The sequence below is a fragment of the Tamandua tetradactyla genome, chromosome 18, assembly GCF_023851605.1.
Source record: "Tamandua tetradactyla isolate mTamTet1 chromosome 18, mTamTet1.pri, whole genome shotgun sequence".
NCBI lineage: Eukaryota > Metazoa > Chordata > Mammalia > Pilosa > Myrmecophagidae > Tamandua > Tamandua tetradactyla.
The window spans coordinates 59,939,687-59,962,041 of record NC_135344.1 but is presented as its reverse complement, the minus strand read 5'-3'; the positions used below and the strand labels follow the sequence as shown (position 1 = coordinate 59,962,041).

At 41.0% G+C, this 22,355-nt stretch overlaps 1 protein-coding gene across 2 annotated transcripts in view; it reads left to right on the top strand.

The window, feature by feature from the left end:
• RMC1 (regulator of MON1-CCZ1) overlaps positions 1-22,355 on the top strand; it is a 54,414-nt gene that overhangs the window by 5,667 nt on the left and 26,392 nt on the right. For both annotated transcript variants that reach the window (XM_077135796.1, XM_077135795.1), the window contains exons 6-14: positions 3,616-3,756; positions 4,054-4,157; positions 5,308-5,397; positions 5,483-5,588; positions 6,372-6,483; positions 16,653-16,697; positions 16,938-16,991; positions 18,113-18,241; positions 18,794-18,900. In XM_077135796.1, the coding sequence (XP_076991911.1) occupies positions 3,616-3,756; positions 4,054-4,157; positions 5,308-5,397; positions 5,483-5,588; positions 6,372-6,483; positions 16,653-16,697; positions 16,938-16,991; positions 18,113-18,241; positions 18,794-18,900 (888 nt within the window). The remainder of the gene's footprint in view (positions 1-3,615; positions 3,757-4,053; positions 4,158-5,307; positions 5,398-5,482; positions 5,589-6,371; positions 6,484-16,652; positions 16,698-16,937; positions 16,992-18,112; positions 18,242-18,793; positions 18,901-22,355) is intronic.

The window sequence follows — 22,355 nt, the reverse complement described above, 5'->3', positions numbered from 1 at the left end:
AGTGAACATGCCTGTGAACATTTCTTTATATCTTGGGTGAGTCAGTTTTTGGAAGGCATATACATACAATGGACTACTGAGCAGCCACAATAAGGGATGAAGTTGTGAGCTATACAACTAGATGAATGAACCTTAAGAGCTGTATGTTGAATGAAACAAACAAAAAGACAAATGTTATCATGCCTCAGTCATATGGATTAACTAATGTAAAAATTAAGTGAACTGAAGTCTAGAGCATGGGTTATCAGGTTGGGGCTTATTGTAAAGGGTGTCCTAGATTGTAAGCCCTTACAGCAGTCACATATATTCAGGATGTGTAACTGTTAAATCTAAACTCTGAGACTGAGCTGTTTGTATATAACATGGTCTTTCCCAGAAACTTCGGGTATTTATGTGACACCTGAGACTCAGAGTTAGAGCTCTGAAGCTCTGAAAGTAAAAAGTTCCGATACAGGAACTTTTTAAAAAGTTGAAAAAGTGATCACATATCGAGTAGAGATGTGAATGAAGCTGATCTGGAAAGGATTAAGGTATATTAGAAGACTGGGTAAGGGATGATAGCATCCATATTTTAAAACGTCAACTTCTGTGTGAGACTAAAGGGAGAGATGTTTATTTGATGCAGAATTTATATTTTGGGTACATTTCCTAATTTAACTTGTATGGTCAGTTTAGTTGGACACCATAAATACATGGAATCTTTTTTTTTTTAAATTTATTAATTAAAAAAATTTAACAAACGAACTAAAACATTAATATATGGTCATTCCGTTCTACATATGTAATCAGTAATTCACAATATCATCACTTAGTTGCATATTCATCATTTCTTAGAACATTTGCATCAATTCAGAAAAAGAAAAAGACAACAGAAAAAGAAATAAAACGAAAACAGAAAAAAAAAGATTATACACACCCTACCCCTTACCCCTAGCTTTCATTGATCACCAACATTTCAAACTAAATTTATTTTAACATTTGTTCCCCCTATTATTTATTTTTATTCCATATGTTCTACTCGTCTGTTGACAAGGTAGATAAAAGCAGCATCAGACACAAGGTTATCATAATCACACAGTCATATTGTGAAAGCTATATCATTGTTCAATCATCCTCAAGAAACATGGCTACTGGAACACGGCTCTACATTTTCAGGCAGTTCCCTCCAGCCTCTCCATTACATCTTGAATAACAAGGTCATATCTACTCAATGCGTAAGAACAACCTCCAGGATAACCTCTCAACTCTGTTTGGAATCTCTCAGCCGTTGACACTTTGTCTCATTTTACTCTTCCCCCTTTTGGTCAAGAAAGTTTTCTCAATCCCTTGATGCTGAGTTTCAGCCCATTCTAGGGTTTTTCTCAATCCCTTGATGCCGAGTCTCAGCTCATTCTAGGATTTCTGTCTCACGTTGCCAGGGAGGTCCACACCCCTGGGAGTCAATTACATGGAATCTTGAATATGGCAAGAGGTTTTGTTGGTTTGTCCAGGTTAGTGTGATGCCCCGATAAATTCCAGGGTAATTTGGACAGTGAATAAAGAAGGGTTTGGGGAAAGGAGGGGAAATATTCAGCTTCCCTATTTTAGGGAATTTCTCATATTCTCACAAGCAGTGGGATAACCAAATCAATAGGCTGAGCCCTGGATCTTGGGGTTTGCTCCTACAAAACTTATTCCTGCAAAGGATAGGTTGAGCCTACTTAAAATTAGGCTGAAGAATCACCCCCAGAGAACCACTTTTGTTGCTTAATTGTGGCCTTTCTCTCTAAGCCTAACGGCAAGTGAACTTATTGCCCTCCCCCCTCCACATGACTCTCAGGGGTGTAAATCTCCCTGGCAGTGTGGAACAGAAATCCCAGGATGAGCCAGAACCCGGCATCAAGGAATTGTAAAAACATTCTTGACCAAAAGAGGGAAGAGAGAAATGAGACAAAATAAAGTGTCAGTGGCTGAGAGATTTCAGACAGTTGAGAGGTTATCCAGGAGGTTATTCTTATGCATTAAGAAATGCCAAAAAGACGGGGAAGAGAGAAATGAGACAAATAAAACTTAACATGCACACATTCTTACCCTGAAATAAAAAGGCTGCAGAACATTTCCAAGGACTGTGGTCGAGAGCAGAATCCCTTTTTAGTTTATGGTGGAGTGGTTAGAGGGAAGTACCTGAAACTGTAGAGCTGTGTTCCAGTAGCTTTGTTTCTTGAAGATGATTGTACAATGATAGCTTTTGCAGTATGACTATGTGATTATGAAAACTTTGTGTCTGATTCTGTTCCTTTTATCTAGGGTATGGACAAATGAATAAAAAATAAATAATTGGGGGAAAAAGGTTAAAATGTATTGGGTAGATGGAAATACTAGTTGGCAGTAAGAGGGCAGGATAAAGGGGTATGGTATATATGAGTTTTTTTCTTTTTTCTTTTTATTTCTTTATCTGGAATGATGCAAACGTTCAAAAATAATCATAGTAATGAACATTCAACTATGTGATGATATTGTGAGCCACTGATTGTACATTGTGTGCGGAATGTTTGTATGTTAAGAATGTGTGCATGTTAAGTTTTATCAATTAAAAACAAAAGGCTGCTAGCACATTCTTTTTTATTATTCTTCGATCATTAATTCTGCTGTCCAGTACCACAGGCCTCCCAGCCCTGCCTCCCACAGCAGTGTTTCAGCCCAGTGTTCTAAGTGCATTTGTTTCCTGGGGGCTCAATCCAGTGCTTAGTGTAAATGAATCCTCAGAGCATATCTATAATGTGCCTTGATTAGAAAATACTAAATTGGCATGAACATACCAGTTGGAAACAGTGAGCCCTTCCTCAGGCAGTGCAGACTGGAGGTGAGGTGGAGATGAGCAGGTCTGCCATGGTGGTGAGGTGGTTGGCTTCATGCAGAGGGCTTTGGGACGTTGGCCTGTCTGGACAGTGTCCATGGTAAAGAGAGTTTTGTTGTTCCTTGCTCTTTCCCTGTGGTGTCAGAATGTGGAGGCTTAGACGTGGACTTAGGAGAGAGACAGTCTGCTGAGGCTGTAATCGCTTTGCTGACCTCTCTGGGCCTTGTTTTCTCATCTTTTAGGAGAGTCAATGAGGTAAGGTAGGGAAAGCACTGAGCCTGGGCTCATGAAGAGATAGCTGCAATCAATAAAAGTAATTTCCTACTTAACTTCTGAGTGTTTTAATGTTCTTTAAACTTACTGTACCAATCTTATGGGATTTGGCCTTTTTTAAAAATTTATTTATTAATTAAGAAAACAAGAAACAAAATAAAACAACATACATGATCAGTAATTCACAATATCATCACTTAGTTGCATATTTGGCCATTTTTTTTTTTTTTTTTTTTTTTTTAAAGAGAGAGGGAGGAAAGGAAGGAAAGACAGAGAAGGAAGGAAGGATGGAAGGAAGGAAGGGAGGAAGAAAGGGAAACATTTTTAAACATTTTCTTGTTTTATTATATTTTGTTTGTTTGTTTGTTTTTTACATGGGCTGGTGCCGGGAATCGAACCGGGGTCCTCCGGCACGGCAGGCAAGCACTCTTGCCCGCTGAGCCACCGCGGCCCGCCTGGCCATTTTTTTTTAAAGAAAAGGTTTTATTTCTTGAACTTTGCCTCAGGTGTTACCAGAGAAACGAAATCTGAAACTCCTCAAGAGCCAGAACATCAATGTAAATTGGTACATTTACTGCCCCGAGAGTGCTGTGATTCTGCTGTCCACCACAGTCCTTGGAAATGTTCTGCAGCCTTTTTATTTCAGGGTAAGAGGAAGCGTCCCTTAAAAAAAAAAAAAAAAGCCTTCTCCCAGTCTTGTTGCTCTCACATCCTTAATGTGTCAGACACTGTAAAAGGAGTGTCATCACCACTTTGGACCACTAGAGGGCGCTGTGCCATCTGGTCCAGGCTGTGGGTAGCCGACTGTGCAGTAGGGAGTGGGACACTGGAGAGTACCAGAAGCCTTGATGTGCGTGTGTCCTCAGCGGTTTTACATACAGAATGCTAAAAACGCCAAAAGGGTTTTCATCCATTTTTCCTAAAACTTTTTTTCCCCCATACAGGCTGGCACTATGTCGAAGCTACCCAAGTTTGAGATTGAATTACCAGCTGCACCTAAGTCAACTAAACTCAGCCTTTCAGAAAGGGATATTGCAATGGCTACAATGTATGTCTTGTCTTTTAAAAGAATTCCTTTTTGTAATACGAATTCCTCTTTTCCCACGTAGTATTCGGATTTTATGTATATGGAAAACCTGCTGTCTTTTTGGCATTCTTTTTTTTTTTAATAGCTGCATGATCTTACCGAAGTTCTTTCATCCTTGTAGAGTGATAAAAGAGCATTGAACCAATTTATTTCTTAAGTGTCATTCAGTCTTAGAATGTTTTTTTTTCATTTGGTAAGTTAAAGCTTAGCAAGGATTATTTTTTTTGTTAAAAATCATATCATCATTTCCCTAGATAAGAAAATAACTTCTTAATTTGACAAACATAGAATTGAATTATCTATGTAAGGAAGCATATTTTCATTTGGAAAAGCAGATAGCTCATTTTTTTTTAACTTTAATTTGAACACTTCAAAAAAAAAAAAAAAGAAAAACATTGAAGTCTCCATAACCCAGATTCAACAATTATCAGAATCTTGGTTGTAAATTACTTCTGATTCTTGCATGTAAATTAGTGGTTCCCATACTTCAAACACTTTTACTGGTAGAATGCTTTAGAAAACAGATATAGTGAGAGCTTTCTTGACTGATGTGGAGGTAGGGATTTGGTCCCCTCTCTCCTTGGTTTCTTCCTCACCCTGTGGCATGTCCACCGCTTGTATTCTCTTGACACATTGTTTGAAAACCGCTGGAGTAGAAACATGTATTTGGGAACTTTCATAGCACCATTTACTAGTTGGGGTTCCCAAATGAATATTGATTTTATTTATCTATTGAGAAATAGATAATGCATATGAAATGTGAAAAATACAGAAAGAGGAAAAGAAAGCGGGCTTAGCTTATTATTCAAGGATAATCATTAGCAACGACTTGTATTGCCAATTTTTTTTGAGGGGGGCGTGGGGGATGAGGTGTGTATGCATAGGTTTCTGTTTTCCTTTTTAAAATTTGTGATTAAGCCATATTCCATTTTCATCTGCTTTTTCACTTAATTTTATGATTTGGCTTTTTCTGACTAACTGTACTTTCTTTGAAAACATTATTTTTTAAGTGATTATCTCATAATATACTTACCTATGATCCAGTAATTCATTCAGGATGAAGGGCTTTTAACAGCCAAATGCCACTTCTGTCTCTTTGTTCTCTAACTAGATACGGACAACTTTATGTTCTCTTCTTGAGACATCACTCTCGGACCTCCAATAGTACAGGAGCGGAGGTAGTCCTGTACCATCTACCACGGTAGGCTTTCTTCCTTTTTTCTCTTTTTCAAATATGAACTAAAGCTTGTTGACCTATTTTTTTTTACCTGTCTCTTGTCCTGCAGAGAAGGTTCCTGTAAAAAGATGCATATACTGAAGTTAAATAGGACGGGAAAGTTTGCCCTAAATGTGGTGGATAACTTGGTGGTTGTTCATCACCAGGATACAGAGGTATGAATTCTGTGCGGGCTTCTGGTCCCTGTTTGGGGTTCTGGTCTGCTTTTGTACAAATGAGGCTTGCTTCAAAGAGTCGTAAAAACTGGCAAAGCTTTCTGAACAAAAACAGGGAAGTGCTTTGCCTGCTAAAAGTTTGTCTTTCAGATAGAAACTTGGGTTTTTATTCTAAGTAGTTTAGAAAAAGCACTGGTTCTGCATCAGTGGAGTAGGGATAATTAAGAACTATTTTGGAAATAACACTTGAGGAGACCCGACTTCTGGAATGATTATCACGGTGAAACAGCTAAACTGATTTCACTGCAGAGTCACTGTTAGACAATTATGTGAGTTCTGTGTTTTGTTTGTGAGTGTGGATAATGTTTTGAGGCTGTGTAACCCAGGAGACCTGGAATGGGGCCTACTTTTTCTAGGCTAATTGGGTGCCTGGCAGGAGACAAATGACTTGGCCTCCCATTCCTTCCTGAGGGTAGCAATACCCCTCTGACTGGTGAAGGTGTTGCAAGTTAGTGAAAAAAATCTGCTTAAATCACTTTGAGCTCTTCAAAGGGAGTGTATCATAAATGAAAGAAATACTTGTGAGAGTAAATGAAAATGTAAAATAAAGCTGTGATGTCATGACAAATTCCTCCTCAAATAAGAACTAGCCCATAAGTCCATGAGATGGCTTGTTAATACAGACTCTTTAATGCATCTGAAAAAGGAAGATGGGAGGGAATAAAAGGGACAGTGAAAACCATCATTTATTTTGACATCATAGTCTTTTCTTCTTTGCTTTAGACCTCTGTAATATTTGACATCAAGTTAAGGGGAGAGTTCGATGGCGCAGTCACTTTCCATCACCCAGTACTTCCCGCTAGATCGATTCAGCCCTATCAGCTCCCCATGGCAGGTGAGTTAGAATTCGATAGTGAAGATTGTGCTGCTGTTTCACCAGGTAGATTAGTTCTTCCATCCTCTTTTGGGGTTAACGGTCAAATGAAATTCAACTTCTACTGATTCTATAAGCGTTACGTAATTGTGTTGTCAGGAAATTATTTTATAAAATAACAAATCTTCCTTTAAAGGAAATAGAATGATTTATCTTTCATGAGCTTTAAAATGGAGAGTTTTGATTATTTATTGAGGCTGAAAGGCTTTTTATGTCAAATAAGCCCTGGAGATTTTCTCTTTGCCTGAGGTCTATAACCCTGAACTTATTTGGCTGATGATGGCTGGTATTCTAGCCCAGAATCACTTTCCCTTATCTTTCCCACATTCTGTGTCATAGTTGTAATAAGCACTGCATTCTTTCCTGATTCTAATGGAGACAGTAAGTACTAAAGGCTTTCGTTCTACAGTTATTCCAGATGAGTCCATCTTCTAACCTTCTTGAAGAGGGGAGGTAGGATGTTCAGGAGGGGTCAGAGTTTCAGGAAAGGTGAAAGAAACATTTTAAACTAGAACTCAAACTCAGACAAGATCCCTACTCTTAAGGGAGGTTGGCCCATTGAATTAGCTGGATGCAGTTTCCTTATGTAAACCGTAAGCAGGAGCTTTCAGTGGAAATGTGGGTAGCAAGGTTTTGTCAGTAAATGAATCCGTTAGGTAGCGTTTGTGGGTCTGCCTTACCTGCCGTCGGGGATCCTGCACCTTTCAGAGAAAGCTGAGCCAGGCACAGGCTGCCTGCTGGTGGTGTTTTGCTCTACTTTGTGCCTGGGACTGACAGCAGAGAGGAGTCAACCAGAAGCTGAAGCATGCTCTGGCCAAGCTGGGAAGTAAGGGAGAGGGTTCTCACAGGTTTCAGCAAGATCTTTTGGCTGTCTGTATTCTTTCCAGCTTGCTTCTTTTCCATAGATAATAATGGGAGATTAAAGAGTAGATTGTATCAGATGACTGTCTGGTATCTGCTGCTCACTGTCATGATGGTAACTGCTGGTGAACTGGGGAAAAATCTTGTGAGTCTTTTAGAACCTTTAGCTCCCCTCCATTTGTACGGGGCCAGTTAGGAGACAGCCAGGTTCTAATTGGCTAGTTACAATACGAATGCCAGACTTTGTCAGAATAATAGTCCCTGGCAAAGAGCAGTAGGAGGAATTCAAGATTCCCCTGAATCTCTGGATTTGGAAAGAGTGAGAACTGATAAAGCCATTTTTTTGTTTGCTTTGTTCTAAGGCTAATGCCTTTTTATTTCTCCTACTAGATTGCAAGGTCCTTGGAGGTGTGTAGCATCTCTGTATCTTGCCCAGTGTCCCATGTGAGTTATCCTGTAAGTCATATTTATGGGAATATTTTCAACTGTGCATTATTTGGAGTGCTTTCTGGAAGTGCTTTTTTGGGCTCTTTTGAAAGATGAAACAGCTATTTGCTTATGATGGAAGTACCGGCTGCCCTCTTCTGTTCTTTCTGTTTTTGACTTGTAAAACTAGTGCTTCTCAATCTGGTTACATGTTAGAATCACCTGAGGAGCTTTTAAAACTAAGGTCAGCTGGCTCTCACCTGAGAACATGTAAAGCATTCTGAGGGGCAGCCAGAGTAGAGAATATAGGGTAAGACCTTCGTTCTTCAATTCAAAATCCAAGTGGTGTTTTCTTTGGCTGCTCTAAGGTGGCTCTGCTTTTGAGTGGTCTGTTCACAGTTAGCACCTTGGTGCTTCCGGGCTGCCTGCGGGTGCACTGGGTGTTCTGTGTGGTCGGCCCCAGGCGAGGTGCCGCTAGTCGCCAGCCCAGAGGAGGTGCAATGCCAGTAGGGCGCGGGCCTAGCCGACCTTCCAACTACAGATTGGGAAACTCCATTTGAAAGAACAAGGTTGACTACTGTCATGGTTAGGGACAGGTGTCAACTTGGCCAAGTTGTGGTACCTGTTCATCTGATTGGGCAAGCGCTGGCCTGTCTGTTGCAATGAGGACATTTCATAGGATTAGGTCATGATCACGTCAGCTGCATCCACAGCTGATTCCATTTGTAATCAGCCAAAGGGGAGTGTCTTCTGCAATTAGTGATGCTAAATCCAATCATGGGAAGCCTTTTAAGGAGGACTCAGAGGAGACAGGTCCCATTCCTGCTTTGGCTGGTGAGCCTCTCCTGTGGAGTTCATCCAGGCCATCCATTGGAGTCATCGGCTTCGCAGCCTGCCCTGTGGATTTTGGACTCTGCGTTCCTACGGTCATGTGAGACACTTTCATAAATTTTATATTTGCAAGTGTTCCCTGTTGATTCTGTTTCTCTAGAGAACCCTAACTAATACATCTTGGTACTGGGAGTGGTTCTTAAGGAACAGAATCTTAAAAATGGGTTTTTATGAATGGTTTTCTACTCTGACTGGGCTCAGAGACACTAAGGACTCTGATTCCCGTAATCAGAATGACACTCCCAATCCATGGACTGAGTTGGCAAAGGAGATAGTCAAAATATCATCATTCGATTCTCCTAATGCTTCGCTTGTACGAAGCCAGACTCTGGGGGATAATGTTTTTGACACCTTTACAGAGTTTTGTAGGAATAAGAGTTATAGAGATATTGGTTGGTTGTTGTTAGATACACTGTCTACATTAAAGGGTGAAAGGGATGGGCTTAAGGCTTCAAACAAGAAGCTTAAGTGCCGTCTGAAAGATGTAGAGGTTTCTATGAGTATCCTGAAGGAAAATTTTATTTCCTGTAGCCGTAGACTTTAGATCTCTGAAAATGAGACTCAGAATCTTATTGTTAGAGTAGCAACTACTCTAGATTTACTGGTAAGGCATTTGCGTGTCAGAGGATGGGAGATAAATCCAACAAAAATACAGGGGCCTTCTACCTCAGTAAAATTTCTAGGTGTCCAGTGGTGTGGGGCATGTTGAGATATCCCTTCTAAGGTGAAGGATAAATTGCTGCATCTGGCCCCTCCCACAACCAAAAAAGAGGCACAACGCCTAGTGGGTCTTTTTGGATTTTGGCGACAACATATTCCTCATTTGGGTGTGCTACTCCGGCCCACTTATCGAGTGACCAGAAAAGCTGCTAATTTTGAGTGGGGACCTGAACAAGAGGAGGCTCTGCGACAGGTCCAGGCTGCTGTGCAAGCTGCTCTGCCACTTGGGCCATATGATCCAGCAGATCCAATGGTGCTGGAAGTGTCAGTGGCACTTCCAGTGACAGATGCTGTCTGGAGCCTTTGGCAGGCCCCTATAGGAGAATCACAACGCAGACCCTTAGGATTTTGGAGCAAAGCCTTACCATCTGCTGCAGATAACTGCTCTCCTTTTGAGAAACAGCTTTTGGCCTGCTACTGGGCCTTAGTAGAGACTGAACGCTTAACCATGGGCCACCAAGTTACCATGAGACCTGAGTTGCCTATTATGAGTTGGGTGTTGTCTGACCCACCAAGCCATAAAGTTGGGCGTGCACAGCAGCACTCTATTGTAAAGTGGAAATGGTATATAGGAGATAGAGCCAGAGCAGGTCCTGAAGGCACAAGTAAGTTACATGAAGAAGTGGCACAGATGCCCATGGTTTCCACTCCTGCTGCCACATTACCTTCTCTTTCCCAGACCAGAGCTATGGCCTCTTGGGGAGTTCCTTACAGTGAATTGACTGAGGAAGAGAAAACTCGGGCCTGGTTTACAGATGGTTCAGCACGATATGCAGGTACCACCCGAAAGTGGACAGCTGCAGCATTACAACCCCTTTCTGGGGTGTCCTTGAAGGACAGTGGTGAGGGGAAATCCTCCCAGTGGGCAGAACTTCGAGCAGTGCACCTGGTTGTTCATTTTGCTTGGAAGGAAAACTGGCCAGAGGTGCGTTTGTATACTGACTCATGGGCTGTTGCTAATGGTTTGGCTGGATGGTCAGGGACTTGGAAAGACCATAATTGGAAAATTGGTGACAAAGAGGTCTGGGGAAGAAGTATGTGGATAGACCTTTCTGAGTGGGCTAAAAACATGAAGATATTTGTGTCCCATGTGAATGCACACCAGAGGGTGACTTCAGCAGAGGAAGATTTTAATAATCAAGTGGATAAGATGACCCGTTCTATGGATACCAGTCAGCCTGTTTCCCCAGCAACTCCTGTTATTGCCCAATGGGCTCATGAACAAAGTGGTCATGGTGGTAGGGATGGAGGTTATGCATGGGCTCAGCAACATGGACTTCCACTCACCAAGGCTGACCTGGCTACAGCCACTGCTGAGTGCCCAATCTGCCAGCAGCAGAGACTCACACTCAGCCCCCGATATGGCACCATTCCCCGAGGTGACCAGCCAGCTACATGGTGGCAGGTTGATTACATTGGACCAGTCCCTTCATGGAAGGGGCAGCGATTTGTTCTAACTGAAATAGACACATACTCTGGATATGGGTTTGCTTCCCTGCACGCAATGCTTCTGCCAAAACTACTATCCGTGGGCTTACAGAATGCCTTATCCATCGTCATGGTATTCCACATAGCATTGCTTCGGATCAAGGAACACACTTCACAGCAAATGAAGTGCGGGAATGGGCACATGCTCATGGAATTCTCTGGTCTTACCATGTTCCCCATCATCCAGAAGCTGCTGGATTGATAGAACGGTGGAATGGCCTTTTGAAAACTCAATTACGGTGCCAACTAGGTGGCAAAAACTTGAAAGGCTGGGGTAATGTTCTCCAGGAAGCTGTGTATGCTCTGAATCAGCGTCCACTGTATGGTGCTGTTTCTCCCATAGCCAGGATCCATGGGTCCAGGAACCAAGGGGTGGAAATGGGTGTGGTGCCACTCACTATTACTCCTAGTGATCCACTAGGAAAATTTTTGCTTCCTGTCCCTGCTACCCTGAGTTCTGCTGGTCTACAGGTTTTAGTTCCAAAACGGGGTGTGCTTTCTCCAGGAGAAACAACAGTGATACCACTGAACTAGAAGTTAAGATTGCCACCTGGCCACTTTGGGCTACTTATGCCTCTGGATCAACACACCAAGAAGGGGATTACATTATTTTCTGGGGTAATTGACCCTGACTATCAGAAGGAAGTAGGACTACAACTACATAATGGAGGTAAAGAAGAGTTTTCTTGGAATATAGGAGATCCCCTGGGGCATCTATTAGTACTACCATGCCCTGTGATTAAAATCAATGGAAAACTGCAACAACACAATCCAGGCAGGACCACTAATGGCTCTGAGACTTCAGGAATGAAGGTTTGGGTCACCCCACCAGGCAAAGAACCACGTCCAGCTGAAGTGCTTGCTGAGGGGAAAGGGAACATGGAATGGGTAGTGGAAGAAGGTAGTGATAAATATGAACTTCGACCACGTGATCAGTTACAGAAACGAGGACTGTAATGCTGTTTTGTTTGTGTTATACTATTTAAGTTGTAAGATATCAAGTTTAAGAATGAATGTTGCCCAAGGATTTGCACGCTATTCTGGAGAGATTTAATGTGTTTCCAGTTATATGCAGGACAGTTGAGTATTGTCAGGTAAAAGAAAAAATGTGTGCTTATTCGTTTTCATTTGGAAATTAAGTATGGTCTAAGGTGAGATATATATATATATATGTGCCAAGTTGACAAGGGGTGGACTGTCATGGTTAGGGACAGGTGTCAACTTGGCCAAGTTGTGGTACCTGTTCATCTGATTGGGCAAGCGCTGGCCTGTCTGTTGCAATGAGAACATTTCATAGGATTAGGTCATGATCACGTCAGCTACATCCACAACTGATTCCATTTGTAATCAGCCAAAGGGGAGTGTCTTCTGCAATTAGTGATGCTAAATCCAATCATGGGAAGCCTTTTAAGGAGGACTCAGAGGAGACAGGTCCCATTCCTGCTTTGGCTGGTGAGCCTCTCCTGTGGAGTTCATCCAGGCCATCCATTGGAGTCATCGGCTTCGCAGCCTGCCCTGTGGATTTTGGACTCTGCGTTCCTACGGTCACGTGAGACACTTTCATAAATTTTATATTTGCAAGTGTTCCCTGTTGGTTCTGTTTCTCTAGAGAACCCTAACTAATACAACTACAAAGCAGGGCATTTTGAGGAGGAACTTTAACATGGCATGAAAATACAAAGTTTAATGATGAGTGATCCCTGCTTACTTTCATCTGGATAATTATAATATAAAAAGTTACAAGTGAGAAACCACAAGGAGATCCAACAAAGGGAATTAAGCCAAATGTTATACTCCTATTAGAGTACACCCATCCAGGAACAGGGTGGTGAAAATGATGAATTTTGAGACCATGTTAATCTGAATTACAACTTTTTTATACTGCAGATAATGCATACGTGAAAACATTCTCATAAATATGACTTACGGGATAACATTTTAAAAAGTAAGTCTATTTTCAGTAGTCATCAGCCCTTCATATGGAGAGAAACTGTATGAATGGAACGTGTGTGGGGACTCTTTTGGTTGGCAGTTCCAGCTTGTTAAATATAGAATTCATACTGGAGAGAGACCCTGTGAATGTTATAATGTGAGAGAGCTTTCAGTTGGATGTCTCATCTAATTTGACATCTGAAAATTTGCTGAACAAAAGCTATTCTGTTACAATCCAGGTGAGAAATCTTGAAACCACATCCTTGATTTTAATGTGCATCAGAAAAAAGCATAATGGAGATATGACAGAAAAGGCAATAACCAAGAATTGTCAGCAGCCAGACCAAGAATGCCACATTCTTAGGGGAGAAAGCACCACATTGCTGACCCCTCAATTTTGGACTTCTCTTAGCCTCAAAACCAAAGCTACATGATGAAGATGGCAGAGCATATGTCAGCTTGGGGAATGGAATGACTGCAGCTGCAAAGAACTGTAGAACACTCTTCTCCTGACTGAAATTAACAATGAAGAGGATGATGAAGTCCTACAGGATGGTGAATCAAGACAGTAAAAGCCTGGTCTCTGCCTTATTTCCTGAAAAAGAAAAATTTGCAGCTCCTTTTTGTCATGACAAATCAAATCTTTAATGATGGCAAAGTGCCAGTGAATATGACAGAGAAAGAGCATCAGGGCTCCATCCTTACCCACTGCCCCCACCCCCTACCCAAGAAACTCTTAGTAATCAGCAAGAACTAGCAGAAACATCTTTCTCAAAGCTGCAGAAAACAGTTGAAAAGATTGTAGTAATAGGGTCAGCACTGAATCAAGAAAAGGCCACTTAAAAGTGGTAAGATGTTGCAGTGCCCTGGCTGACTCTCCGCTATCCCCTCACCAGCTCAGTATGCAGCCAGCTACACATTCTTGGTCCTGGGTTCCAGCAGGAACAGAGTAACCCTCGTACATTTACTGGGAACAGGTATGTTGGTCCCAATCTGGTAGTGGCCTGAAGGACTCACTGTACCAGAGCTTGACCTGCATATCAAAGGTGGCTCACAGAGTACTCCTACAGACTCTTGTGGGAAAGCAGTCAGTTGGCTTCCTGGGGCAAGGTATGGCTGGCTGTAGGACATAATGCCATGCCTAGGGACCATTAGGTATCTTTCCTAGGGAAGAAAGAACATTCATACCCATGTAAATGGAGGGATTTTTAGGGCCACATGTCCGTGCCAAAGACAACATATATGTGCATAAAGGACGAGGTAGGATGCTAGCTACGCTGTGGCTCAGAGCTACTTCGTAAACTCATTGAATGGAATGAGTGTTCTAAAGGAGAACACTTGCACTGGTCAGTTTACAAAGACTAGGAGAGGTGTTTTCTTTCTCTCTCTCTCTTTTTTTTTTTTAGCTCCTGGTATTCATGGAAAATACTGTCAGAACACCAGGTGGATACAAGCTTGAGCAGATAGTGTAGCATCTCAATTCCAGCTATAATGCATCAAAATTAATAAAAGAAAATTGATGTTTCAGCAAAAGGTTACAAAGTATACAATGAAACAGGAAGTCAAGGCCCAGGCAAAGGAGAAAATTAAAGCATTAGAAACCACTGATGAGGAGGATCAGACTTGGACAAAAAGACTTTTAAAATGGACTTAAATGTGGTCAAAGAACTAAAGATAAAAATGAACAAAAGAATTCAGGAAAATAATAGATGAACATATAGATTATCTCAATAGAGAGATGGAAAGGAGCCAAAACAGATGAAAACCACAGTAGCAGTAATTAAAAATTCCCTAGATAGATTTAATAGAAAATTGGAGATGGCAGAAGAAAGAATCAGTAAACTTGAAATAAGACAATTGAAATCATTCTATCTGAGGAGCAGAAAGAGGAAAGAATGAAGAAAAGTGAACAGAGCCTGAGAGACTAGAGGGATACAATTACACATACCACTGTACTCATTGTGAGAGTACCAGAAGGAGAAGTGAGAAAGGGCAACAAGAATAGTTGAAGAAATAATGGCTGAAAACTTCCCAAATTTAATAAGAGACATGAATATACACAGTGAAGGTGCTTGGTGAACTTCAAATAGGATATACCCAAATGGGCCCACAGCAGGCCTATTTGTAATCAGATCATTGAATGCCAAAAATAGAGAATTCTGAAAGCCACAAAAGAGAAGCAACAGTTCAGATACAGGAAAGCCTGCAAAATAAGTGCTGATTTCTCATACTAACTGTAAAAAATTGCCAACCAAGAATTCTATACCTGGTAAAAGTGCCTTTCAAAATGAGGGAAGAATTAAGACATTCCCAGATAAACAAAAGCTGAGGTATTTCATCGCCATTAGACTAGTCCTACAAAATGCTAATGGTTAAAAGGAAAGAACACTAGACAATTGACTGAATCAACATGAAGAAATAAAGACCTCCAGTAAAGATAATGACACGGGAAATATAAGTATCAGTACTTCTGTACTTTTTTTGGTAACTCCACCCTTACTACCTACAGTATCTAAAAGGCAAATGCACAAAATGTAACAATAAATCAATGATATTGTATTCATAATTTATAAATATGCAATTTGTGACAAGAACCACATAAGGTGGAGTGGCAGAAAGTGAAGGAACATAGTTTATGTGTGCTGTTAAAATTAATTTATCAAACCAAACAAAATTGTCATAGATTTAGGATGTTAAACTTAAGCCTCATGGTAACCCAGAGAAAATATCAGAAAATAAGCAAACTTATTTTCTACAGAAAGTAGATTGCAGGTTACCACATGTGGGGGGCAGAGGCAATGAATTAATGCAAAATGAGTGTAGGGTTTCTGTTTGGAGTGAAGGTTAAATTCTAATAATGAATGGTGGTGAGGGTACTGCAGCATCGTGAATGCGATTAGTTCCACTGGATCATATACTTAGGTAGGGTTGGCATGGAAAGATTTTTGTTGTATATATACTTCTACAATAAAAAAAGATAACACTAATGAAGAAATGACAATTAAATGCAATACATGATACTGGATAGGATCTAAAACTGTAGGAGAAAAGTCTCAAATAGACATTATTGGGACATTAAAAATGGGAATGTAAGCTTTATGTCAATGTTAAATTTCTTGAACTTGATAACTGTACTTAAAGTGATTACAAAAATGAATATCGTTGTTCAAAATAAGTATACATGAATGTGTTCAAGGAAAAATAAATCAGCATCTTTTCCAACCTGTTGATTGAAACCTGTCTTCTCATTGTACCTGGGTAATTGGAACAGACCTGGAAGTCATGTCTTGTCTGTAGGGCTGTTTCTCAAACCGCAAGGACTGCCTGTGTATCACATGGGCCTTGTGACTGGTAGTCGTGGGTCCCTGTCATAGGCAGTTCTTTGGTTCAGCTTCCCAGACGAGCTCTTAGCCTGAATGTACTCTGTGCAGTTAAACACAAAACACTTTTATTTGAAATTATCTGGGTGTTGACTTTGGATTATCTAGGTGAATTTCTCAGTTCTTCAGTGTGCATGTATAGAAGATGACAAGTCCTCTGTGTTCATCGAGAAAACACTGTGACTGAGCCAGGATTTGACATGCTTTCCCCTTCTGGGGAAGACCTTTCCGTGGATTGATCCTCTACCCACTTTCTCCCCCATATATTATCAGTGGAACACCACACTACCCTTCCTTATTTTATAACTGAGATTGAGTAAGCATCTAGAGAAGGCTGTAAAAGGTATTCCTTTTACATCTTCCATACCAGTATTTGCAGTATTTTGGGCTGTGTTGCCAGTCTTTGCACATTTGTTTTCTCTCCACATGTAGGCCCTGCTTCTGTGACCAGCCAGTCTCCAGTCCCCTGTAAACTCTGTATCCTTTACAAAGGCAGTGGCAGTGTCCACAAAAGTGAAAGCAGTTACCCTGTCGCTACACTGGTATCTATAAAGAGGGTTTTCCTGAAGCCCCAGCCTTGCCAGCTGGGAATAATGTTTTGGGAACCCACTTGTGGGGAGATTCCTTACCATCTGGAGGGCAGGCCAATGCAAATGGGAACTGGGCTTGCCTGTAGATTTCATTTCTTCATGATTTAGCTTTTCCTATAACATGTAGATTCTTCATCCTGGATTGTCTTCCAACCTGACATCATTATCAGCGCAAGCCAAGGTACGTACAAGAGCCTCACCCCCTGCGAGAGAAGAGAGCCTTGTGACTTTGGGTGATAGTAGTAGCCAGTGACGTTTTCAAGGGAAATCTCTGAGAGATGACCTCTCCTTTAAACCTTGGGAATGGGATTGTTTTTCATCTTAAATTCTGTTCTCTGTTATGTGAATATTTCATTATAAGCATATATTTTTATAATTAAAACAACTAAGAATGGCCGTTCCCCTCCTTTAAGTCCTTCCTGTTGCAGAATGTGCAAGGCCTGCCTGATCTCTTCTCACCTACTGCCATTTGTGAATGTACCTGGACCCTTTTGTGTGTTGTGTGTACTTAGGACAAGCTCTCCTCTTTTTTCACCTTGTTGGTGAAGCCTGCCTCAGGTGTTGTCCCTTCTTAGGTATTGCTTTAAACCTTGTGTCTTTCTCTGTTAGAGTACTTTCTATGCTAGTTTTTCGTTATCTTGTTTATTTCCCTATCTTATCTACTGGGCCAACCCTGCTTTATGAGGGAAATAAGCCCCAGTGCCCTAGACAGCTACTGAATGTAAGGAATCCGTTTTTCTCCTGTGCATTTGCATGGTACTGACACCATGGTACTATATACCAGCCTTAGGAGAACTGAGAAAGTGATAGCTCAAATGTTTTTTTATGTAGAGCTTACTTCTCTGACCTTGCCTGTTTACCTGGCATTCTGGGTATTCAGTAAACTTGTGGCTCAATGAATGGATGAATCATGAAGTCCAATGGATGTGCCAGTGTGGGAGAAACCAAGGCACAGAACTGAAGTTAATGCCATGGGAACACCAGTTTCTACCTGCAAGGTTCAATAGGGGGATGGGCGTGGGGAAGGTACTGCTGTGCGTTGATAAACCACCGATGTACCTCTGATAGTAGGAGGGTCGCTTTGTTGTAAGAGTCATCCAGGCATTCAGAAGGAGTCTGGATGTTGGTCCTTCTCTAGTCAGGCATGGTCCTGAAGATCCTAGATTGCTTTGGTGGACTGGAAAAACCAGTTATTAACACCACTTTGCAGTTTGTATTTTCTCACAAATGTGTTGGGAACCAGTCTTTAGACTTCAGTTGTGGTTTACATCACAAACTAAATTTGTTACATCTTAAATCTAGGTTACCTCTGGAACCTCCAAGTGAAACTTCAGCCCATAGTAAATCTCTTGCCGGATAAAGGAAGACTGATGGACTTTCTTCTCCAGAGAAAGGAGTGCAAGATGGTCATCCTGTCTGTCTGTTCCCAGAGTAAGTGTTTGAGGCCCTTCTCCATTGGTCTCATTTTGTTTTAGGCCTGCGCCGCCTAAAGCCTCATCCACTGAGAGGTGGTACGCGATGTTTTGCCTTGTCTATACGTGATAACCTCATTCTTCTTGGATATTTAATCTGAAAAAGCTGCTAAATATAAAAGTGACTTATACAGACTTTGGTAGAGCAGAGGAAATAGAATGGTTCCAGATGAAAGCAGGCATGGGCACTCTTGAGGATAGGAGGAGCTCCCTTGCTTTAAAATGAACATTTTTCAGAATCCGAGTCACTGCGAATATTTGAACAGATCTACTTTCAGAATCTTGTACTGATATCTGCCATAGCTAATTTTTTTCTAGGAACCAGAAGGGCTATGAAGGATCTCTTAATTTTCAGGACCCTAAAACAGAAGATTTCTCTGAGTGCCCTTTAAAAGGTGTATTTGCATTGATAACCCTTTAAGATTTGAGTTATTTTTATCATAGCAACGTGTTTGAATTCTGGGGTTTATACAGGGTGGGCTGTATCTGTGTGAACGTGTCTCCTTTCCAGTGCTGAGCGAGTCCGACAGAGCAACGCTGCCTGTGATAGCCACTGTGTTTGACAAGCTCAATCACGAGTATAAGAAGTACCTTGATGCTGAGCAGAGCTACACAGTGGTGAGTTGTTCTGTGCACTGTGGTGAGGGGCGCCCCCTGATGTTTCGTTTAAGTAATTAAAGGCCAGATGATGATGGATCTGCATCCCTGAAACGTGCTGCCTGCCACAGGGCGTCGGGCAGGGGTGGGGGTGGCGAGCTCAGAGTCCTGGCATCCCTTTAGCTTGAGGCTGCAGCTCACTTAATACACCGTCACTGTATTTAAAACCTGCGTACAATTTCACATATTTATAAGTGGGCTTCTGTTGTGTAGATATATGAATTGGACTTAGCTTTGCATTATTTTGTATGTCTTCTTTGCCAAGTAGAGCTTTGGCTTAGTAAATATAGTCATTTTGTCCCATCATCTTCCCAGCCCTATTTATTTATTATTATTAGAAAATTTGTGGATTTACGGAACAATCACGCATAAAATACAGGATTCCTGCCACCAACATCCTGCATTGGTGTAGACCATTTGTTACAGTTGATGACAGTACATTTTTATAACTGTACTGTTAATTAAAGTCCATGGTTTAATTTAGGGCTTAGTTTGCGTACTGTAGTTCCATTGATTTTTTTTTTAATTTTTATTGTTATCATATATACAATCTAACATTTCCCTTTTTAATTATATTCAGATGTGTATGTCAGTGCTGCTAACCTGCATTTGCAATGTTGTGCTACTATCACCACCAAAATCTATTGCCAAAACATTTCCATTATTCCAAATAGGAACTCTGTACATTGTGTGTGTGTGTGTTGGCAGGGAGGAGGGGGTGTATAAAGTACCTTTTATTTAAAAATATATTGTTATGTTTATATATACATAACATTTATATATATAAAACATTCCCATGTTAATTAGTGTATCTCTACATGATAATTAAAAATTTTTTTAATTAATTTTTAAATTAAAAAAATACAACATTCATAACATATGATCATTCCATTCTACATATATAATCAGTAATTCACAATATCATCACATAGTTGCATATTCATCATCATGCTCATTTCTTAGAACATTTACATCAATTCAGAAAAAAAAAGATAACAGAAAAAATTCATACATACCATACTCCTTACCCCTCCCTTTCATTGATCACTAGCATTTCAGTCTAAATTTCTTTTAACATTTGTTCCCCCTATTATTTATTTTTATTGCATATGTTTTACTCATCTGTTGACAAGGTAGATAACAGAAGCATCAGACACAAGGTTTTCACAATCACATAGTCACATTGTGAAAGCTGTATCATTATACCATCATTTTCAAGAAACATTGCTACTGGAATATAGCTCTATATTTTCAGGAAATTCCCTCCAGCTTCTCCATTACATCTTAACTAACAAAGTGATATCTATTTAATGCATAAGAATAATCTCCAGGATAACCTCTTGACTCTGGAATCTCTCAGCCATTGATACTTTGTTTTGTCTCATTTCATTCTTCCCCCTTTGGTGGAGAAGGTTTTCTCAATCCCCTGATGCTGAATCCCAGCTCATTCTAGGATTTCTGTTCCATGTTGCCAGGAAGGTCCACACCCCTGGGAGTCATGTTCCACATAGACAGGGGGAAGGCAATGAGTTTGCTTGTTGTGTTGGCTGGAGAGAGAGGTCACATCTGAGCACCAAAAGAGGTTCTCTTGGGGGTGACTCTTAGGCCTAATTTAAAAAAAAAATTATTTATTAATTAAAAAATTAAGAAACCAAATAAAACACCAACATATATAATCAGTAATTCACAATATCATCACTTAGTTGCATATTCATCATTTCTTAGAACATTTGCATTAATTCAGAAAAAGAAATAAAAAGACAATAGAGACTTCCGGAGAAGATGGCGGCTTAGTAAGACGCGCGGGTCTTAGTTCCTCCTCCAGAATAGCAACTAAAGAAACAGAAACAATACGAAACACCTCCCGGAGCCATGACAGAGACCAGAAAGACAGCGTACCCCATTCTGGAACGGCTGAACGGGCAGGGAGAACCCGCTGCGGTGAGATACCCGAGGGGCGCGCGTTTTCCCAGCCACGGCGGCTGGCGACTGGGGTCCCCTCCACGCATGTGGCTCCCTGGTCTGACTGGGAACGTTGGATAGCGGGGCCCTCCCGCCACGCTTGGCGTCTCGGGCCAGCTGGGCAATTTGGACTGGCACTCCCCCAAGCCACGGCGGCCGGCGACCCCCCCTCCACGCGCGGTTTCCCAGGCCGACTGCGAGATTCGGATTGGCAAGTTAAAGGAGCCACAGCATCTTTTACTGGTGGGACCCGCAGACAGACGAGCGCCACGAGCGCCACCTACTGGGCAGGAAAAGAAAAACAGAGCCCAGAGATTTCACAGAAAAACCTTTCAACCAGCCGGGTCCCACACCCAGGGAAATCTGATCAAATGCCCAGACACCAGCAGAAAATAATGGATGACGCTCGGAAAATTGAAGATATGGCCCAGTCAAAGGAACAAACCAATAGTTGAAACGAGATACAGGAGCTGAGACAACTAATGCTGAATATACGAACAGAAATGGAAAAACGCTTCAAAAACCAAATCAATAAATTGAGGGAGGACATGAAGAAGACATGGGCTGAACAAAAAGAAGAAATAGAAAATCTGAAAAAACAAATCACAGAACTTATGGGAGTGAAGGACAAAGAAGAACAAATGGAAAAAACAATGGATACCTACAATGGTAAATCTAAAGAGACAGAAGCTACAATTAGTGAACTGGAGGATGGAACATCTGAATTCCAAAAAGAAACAGAAACTATTGGGAAAAGAATGGAAAAACTTGAGCAGGGGATCAGGGAACTGAATGACAATATGAAGCGCACAAATATACGTGTTGTGGGTGTCCCAGAAGGAGAAGAGAAGGGAAAAGGAGGAGAAAAACTAATGGAAGAAATTATCACTGAAAATTTCCCAACTCTTATGAAAGACCTAAATTTACAGATCCAAGAAGTGCAGCGCACCCCAAAGAGAATAGACCCAAATAGGCGTTCTCCAAGACACTTACTAGTTAGAATGTCAGAGGTCAAAGAGAAAGAGAGGATCTTGAAAGCAGCAAGAGAAAATCAATCTGTCACATACAAGGGAAACCCAATAAGACTATGTGTAGATTTCTCAGCAGAAACGGTGGAAGTTAGAAGACAGTGGGATGATATATTTAAATTACTAAAAGAGAAAAACTGCCAACCAAGACTTCTATATCCAGCAAAATTGTCCTTCAAAAATGAAGGAGAAATTAAAACATTTATAGACAAAAAGTCACTGAGAGAATTTGTGACCAAGAGACCAGCTCTGCAAGAAATACTAAAGGGAGCACTAGAGTCAGATACGAAAAGACAGAAGAGAGAGGTATGGAGTAAAGTGTAGAAAGAAAGAAAATCAGATATGATATATATAATACAAAAGGCAAAATGGTAGAGGAAAATATTATCCAAACAGTAATAACACTAAAAGTTAATGGACTGAATT